Source organism: Saprolegnia diclina (assembly GCF_000281045.1).
Source record: "Saprolegnia diclina VS20 unplaced genomic scaffold supercont1.81, whole genome shotgun sequence".
Classification (NCBI taxonomy): Eukaryota; Oomycota; class Saprolegniomycetes; order Saprolegniales; family Saprolegniaceae; genus Saprolegnia; species Saprolegnia diclina.
The window spans coordinates 143,975-149,990 of NW_008246148.1; the positions used below are offsets into that span (position 1 = coordinate 143,975).

Genomic DNA, 6,016 nt, shown 5'->3' on the forward strand with positions numbered 1-6,016 from the left:
CCGTTGGAGCCAACTTAGTGCATGAATCAACAAACGCAAGTCGAGTAGGTCGAGAGAGTTGGGAAGTGAATTTATCGCAATGGTAACATCGGACAGCGACTCTCAACTTTGCGCCAGAGTGAAGCTTTTGGCAGTCGCTGGAGCTCCTTGCCACGCCGCAAAGCAGTCGAGGGCGCGAAAACGCTGTGTGGCAGCCGTGTACGCGACTTGCTTGCGCTTGGCCGCGTCGTATCCCAGCTCGGCAAGCGACGCATCGAGCTGCGCCGCCGCCGCAAAGAACCGGCGTCGTGTGAGGCGCGAGCTCATTTTTCGCTTGATTTGGAGATCCACGACCTTCTTCGTGCCCTACACGAGGTCAAGTACCGCTACATCTGATGCACACCCTACCATTTTGAGACCGCGCGCACCCACGAGGTACTCGACGTCAGGCTTGGCGTCGACCAGCGCGACTGCCGTCGGTGCCGCTGCGCGGAGAGATGTCCAGTTGAGCGCGAGTCCCGACGCGCTCGTTCGAGTACTTGGCGCCAGCGATCGCGTGAGCGGAAAGGTCAAGGCCGTCGTTGCCACGCTGCAGGTCGAGTTGCCTCGCACCAAGCTCTGCGAAATGGCCTCTGCATTGCACTGGATAAACTCTTGAAGCCTGTGGCAGCTCGTACCTTGAAAGCTTTTGGGATCGCTTTGAGTGTCGAGACTCACTACGACGCTCGCGAGATACAGCTACGTGCATATCAACACGTGAGCAGCCTGGTGACACGTCGCGGCCGTCGTGTACAGGCGCAAACCACTGGGAGAGCAAACTGCCTTGGAGCCCGACACAGAGCCACTTGCAGATCTTGTCGCTGCACGACATGGATACCGTTCGGTTTGACTCGGGAATGTCGGTGCGACCCGACTTGACGCGCGCCAGGCCGCGCACGTGCGAGTGGGTCGAGCTCTCGACGACTTTGGCGCCCGTTGTTCGCATCGGCACGGTCGTGACCTCGGCGTCGTTGAGCTTGCGCCGCTTGACCTTGGCCTCGCGAATCTCGTCGAGCACGTCGGCTTTGAGGTCATAGAGCGCAGCGTCGCCACACGGCGCTTCACTCACGTAGAGATGCAGCGTGCAGCCCGGCTTCAACGCGAGCTTACCATCGTCGTCCGTTGCCGCCGTAAAAATGGACGTCTCGTTGGCGACGCCAGCCTGGCGCAAGCTCAGCTCGTAGTAGAGGTACCGCAGGAAGGCGCGGCGACACATGACCTCGGCGTGGCCATCGTGGATGAGGTAGCCGTCGGTGCAGAGCGCACTCTGGCCAAGGCATTTCGTGCCCGACCCGACGCTGAGCACCTCGAGGGCTCCGTCGTTCTCGAGGACGATGGCTGCCAGCACCGTGTACTCGTTGGTCGCATGCTTCTTGACCGGGACCTTGGCCGCGAACCAGGCGAGCGCGGCCTCGGCGACGCGGTCCGGATGTGCCATGCCGCGGAATGCAACTTGCGTTTTGCACAGGACCCCCTACGTTGTGTGCCGATTTTAAAGCGTTGTCCTTGGGCTAAAAACACCGCATTTAGGCTTTTCGTGCCGGGCGAGCCGTTGGCATCGCATGCACCGTCATCGACAAGCCGTGGTCACTCGCCTCGTGCCGCTTCAGGGTGGTATGCCTTATTCTTCAAGGTCTGCGCTGCCATTGAGGGTCGGTACACAAGGCGGCTTCGCGTGCTGCTAAAAACCGGATGTATCCTAATTAGGATAAATCGTTTCGGAGGGACCCCTCCCCGGTAAAGAAACCTTGTCAACCAGCAGTACAAATCCACTGGGCTGCCACCGTGGAGGTCATGGCGCGCAACTACCATGCCAAGTACAAGGAAGGCGGGCGGAAGCGCCGGCCCCGCGCTTCGTCGCCATCGAGCGACGACGACTCGGACGACGCTATGCCCGTGCGCAAGAAGGCGAAGCGCGCCAAGCCGCCGACGAAGGCCAAGGCCAAGAAGCGCAAGCCGAAGCCCGACTCGTCCTCTGACGCGAGCGACTCGAGCGACGCGAGCGACGACGACGAGGACGTCTACCTACACATCCAGAACGGATCCGGTCTCTCGACGGCCGTCAAGCAGACGACCTCCACATCCAAGAAGCTCGGGCGAGGTGACCGGCATCTGCGCAGCCGCCACCTGTGGCCGGTCGACCCCAAGGGCGCGCCGTGGCTTCCTGATACGACCAAGTCCATCTCGATCAGCGAAGAAATCTACCTCTTGGCCAAATACGTGCGCATGCAGCCGCTCGAGGTCGAGGCCCGCCGTGTCTTAAGCAAGAGCATCATGCGCATGGTCGAGACCCACATGGCGCCGACGCCCGTGGCGTTCGACCACTTTGGGTCGCTCGCGCCCGACTGCGAGTCGCGGGCGACCTTTCGCAGCGACATTGATCTCTCGATGGAGCGCGCGCCCGAGGTAGACGCCAAGAAGAGCGACGAAGATGCGACGCCCGACAGCACGGACGACTCAAGCTCGTACGAAGACGAGCGCGACCCGAGCGGCGCCATGAGCTTCAACTTTGCATCGTCGTTTGCACCCAACGCCAAGGAGATGGACGGACCCTCAAAGGAGTCAAAGGCCCAGCAAGCGCGGTTCCTCACGCGGGCCAGCGTCGGCCTCCGGCAAGGCGACCTCTTCCGCATTCACGTCCGTGGCCGGGCCAAGGTGCCCATCATCAACCTCGTCCATGTACGCCTGTCATTGATGGATGCTGTTGTACTATCGCTCAAGGTGTGTAGCATGTCTCGAAGCTCGAGGTTGACATTAGCATGGGCGTCGACAAGACGTCCGTGAGCGACCAAGTCATTCGGTGGTTTGCGGCCACGTACCCCGTCTTCAACCCTGTCATCGTAAGTTGCTTCTGCGATTCCATTCGCACACTCTGCAAGTTGAATTATGACATTTGGATGCTATTGTAGGTCCTGCTCAAGGAATTCCTGCACCAGTCGGGCTTGAACAAGCCGTTTGAAGGCGGTCTTGGCAGCTACCGCCTCTACGTCATGGTCGGCCACGTCATCAACGTCGTCGACGAGCCGTCCAACGCGTGGCGGGTTCTGAACCTCTTCTTCGAGTACTATAGCAGCGCCGGGCGCTTTCAGAGCACGACGGTGCTGCGTCTGCAGATCCCCCGGACCAACCTCCGCGTACCTCTCACCTGCAATCATGGACCACGTGCCAACTCTGGTCGTAGTGCGAGGCCGAGTTCAAGGCCATCTTCCGCATACGCGAGTGCAACTCGCTCTTTGCCCTTGCGGCCGAGACGCTCCGGAGTGCGATCAAGCAGTCGCCGCGCGCGCCGTCGATCCTCGCGTCCATCTTTTGCACGGTCCACCTCCGCGAAGACCGGGACGAGAGCGTGTCGCGCGCCAACGCCGTCCTGTTGCTGCAACAAGCGCCAGTGCCCAAGGACGAGCCGAAGAAGGAGATCAAGGACCTGCGGTTTGGGAAGCGGCACGTAGTCACGTCGAGCAAGAAGCTCAAGAAACTGCAGACCAAGAGCAGCACGCCGTTTCCGCGTGCGCCAATGCGAACCCAAACGATCGTCGTCGACTACAACGACTAGAGGCCACCGTTGCTATGGGAATAACTCGACCTGCGTGTTGCGTGCGTCCTTTCTTGGCATCCACGCCACCCGTCCGTCGGCGATTAAGCAGCGTGAAAGAAGGTGCCCTCTTCCTACGCATTTGCGAGGTGGCCACCACGACCGTCGTGTGGACCGTGGGCAGGACTCTTATACCTAGCAATGACGCCGACGGACACGCTACCGTGAGGCTTTGTTGACATCGATCGATGCAATCAGAAAGTGGGGCTCTCTCCCGGGCTTGAATCCGGATCTAACTGGTGCAAAGACTAAGCCAGTGTCTAAACCGCCAGACGAAACAAGTCGACAAGACCACGCCTTCTTGATTGATACCGTGACACCCGTCCAAGGTACCATACGCACTTTGAAATGAACACGTGGCACCACGACATGCATGCCCGTTTCATCGGACGCAACTTCAAGTGCGCGCGTGAAGTGCTGTTGGATGGTGCGAGGATACTCGTACGGTGAGCCCTTCGTCAGCTACTCCGACAGTGTTGTGTTTATGAAACACTCGGACGCATGTCGGTCGTCGTTGGCTGCCGCCTGGTCCCTGGCCTGGTCCTGCGTGCCCTCTATGACCATCGTTTCACGGTATTCCGTGGTACGACCGCAGGGGCACCTATCGCAATCGTCGCGTCGTGCTTTGCGAGATGACGGCATAGGACCAAGCACACGCACAGCCGGCCTGTCGGCGCCTTGGCATGTGGCGGAATGATAACGTCGGCCTGATCCAACCCGCGTACGAGCAACACCAACGTCCGAGACTTTAGGAGCATCGGGCGCCGCCTTCTTCTACTTGCGAGTGGCCAAGGCCTCGTGTCTCTTGCGCGCCGCGTCCCAACAATAAGACCGACGCTCGGTCTCTTCGTCTTGACTTGGCTGCGTTCTCAGGGTGCCACCCAGGCGGTTGCGGGTGCGACGCCAGCTGGTATCGCCCGACCTTGCCATTTGTATGCACCTGTTTACGTCGACGTTGGCCAACACGGTCGGCGCGACGGACGCCCTCGCTTGCCATTTCCGCTTTTTCCAGCAACAACCAACGCAGCACCATGAGCAGCATCATCGAGCAGATCGACGCCATGTGGAACGACCACAACAACGCGCGCAAGGACGTCTTTGAGTTTAGCACCAAGGCCGTCGAAGACGAGCCCGAGAACTCGGAGCTGCTCTGGCGCCTCGCCCGCGCCAACTACGAGTACGCGATCGAGAAGGCCGTCTCGAAAGAGCTCAAGAAGAAGCTCACGTACGAGCGCCTCGACATTGCCAACAAGGCCCTCGGCCTCGCGCCCGAGAGCGGCGACTGCCACAAGTGGTACGCCCTTCGATCCCGCCAAATCATTATTTCTTATGCAATTATGTGCTAGGGTCGGCATCTCGACGTCCGAAGTCAACGAATACGAGAGCGTCATCACCAAGCTCAACAGCGCCATGACGATCCGCGATCACTTTATGAAGGCGAGCGAGCTCAGCACGACCGACCCGATGGCGTCGCACTTGCTCGGCCGCTGTACGCTTTGCATTTGCTCAACACATCGCTCATGCGTGAAATAGGGTGCTTCCGCGTCAGCGACATGTCGTGGGTCGAGCGTGCGGCGGCGCGTGGCCTCGCGGGCCACCTCGCGCCGCACTCGTCGTTCGAAGACGCGCTCGCCAACTTTCTCAAGTCGGAGGAGATGCGCCCGGGCCACCTCAAGATGAACACGTGGTACATTGTGCAGACGTACGGCAAGCTCAAGCAGAAGAAGGAGGCCAAGGAGTGGGCGGCCAAGGTCGTTGCGATGCCCAACCTCCTCGACGAAGACCACGACATTGATGCGCTCGCCAAGGCCTATTTGTAAACGGTGTTGCGTGTGTCCTAGTTGTTAATACAACGCCGACGGCGATGTGTATCTTGTGCTTCTCGAATCTTAGCTGACGTGGATAGTTTTGGCTCTCTTGTCTCCGATAGAAGATGGCGAGTGTATGCTTCTAGGTGAAAGCATGCAGACGTACCCAGTAAGCAAGCTCGTTGCACTGCATACTGCTGCCTTCTGTCCTTCGACGACGCGGGAAGGTCTGCGAGATGCGGCGAGCGGTAGGATGGCGGAACCATCAAGTTTCACGCGGCTGCCCATTGCTGCATGGCATCGCCACCTTCGTAGGCTTCTGTGTTGGGACATAGAGCCCATATCGTACTAGGGTATCCGCTGTATCAATAGTCTTTGGTGTGAGAGTCACAGCAAAGGAGCACACGTGACGTCCTTTCTCGTCATCCGGATATCGCACCGCCCACAGGCTGCCAGCTCATAAGTATCCGGATACGAAACGCTCCAACCGCCTTGGCCACCGTGACGACGCAGCCTCGACTGGCGGCAACATATACGAGCGGTACACGTGCTTGGAGGTGCTAGTAGCAGGCGGCATCCTGCACGGCAAAGCCGGGAG

General features: G+C 59.7%; 3 protein-coding genes across 3 annotated transcripts; 2 read left to right on the forward strand and 1 right to left on the reverse strand.

The window, feature by feature from the left end:
* On the reverse strand, nucleotides 1-1,470 carry SDRG_14946 (hypothetical protein). The gene is made up of 4 exons (XM_008621106.1): nucleotides 773-1,470; nucleotides 657-717; nucleotides 388-611; nucleotides 1-345 (listed from the first exon to the last, which is right to left on the reverse strand). Exons 1-4 carry the CDS (start codon nucleotides 1,454-1,456, stop codon nucleotides 103-105), a joined length of 1,212 nt encoding a protein of 403 aa, XP_008619328.1. The 5' UTR covers nucleotides 1,457-1,470; the 3' UTR covers nucleotides 1-102.
* A 304-nt stretch (nucleotides 1,471-1,774) lies between these two features.
* SDRG_14947 (hypothetical protein) lies at nucleotides 1,775-3,742 on the forward strand. The gene is made up of 4 exons (XM_008621107.1): nucleotides 1,775-2,697; nucleotides 2,748-2,858; nucleotides 2,928-3,152; nucleotides 3,200-3,742. The coding sequence occupies exons 1-4, from the start codon at nucleotides 1,813-1,815 to the stop codon at nucleotides 3,569-3,571; spliced, it is 1,593 nt and encodes a 530-aa protein (XP_008619329.1). The 5' UTR covers nucleotides 1,775-1,812; the 3' UTR covers nucleotides 3,572-3,742.
* Nucleotides 3,743-4,558: 816 nt separating this feature from the next.
* SDRG_14948 (hypothetical protein) lies at nucleotides 4,559-5,497 on the forward strand. The gene is made up of 3 exons (XM_008621108.1): nucleotides 4,559-4,904; nucleotides 4,957-5,099; nucleotides 5,144-5,497. The coding sequence occupies exons 1-3, from the start codon at nucleotides 4,642-4,644 to the stop codon at nucleotides 5,428-5,430; spliced, it is 693 nt and encodes a 230-aa protein (XP_008619330.1). The 5' UTR covers nucleotides 4,559-4,641; the 3' UTR covers nucleotides 5,431-5,497.
* The last annotated feature ends 519 nt before the right edge of the window (nucleotides 5,498-6,016 follow it).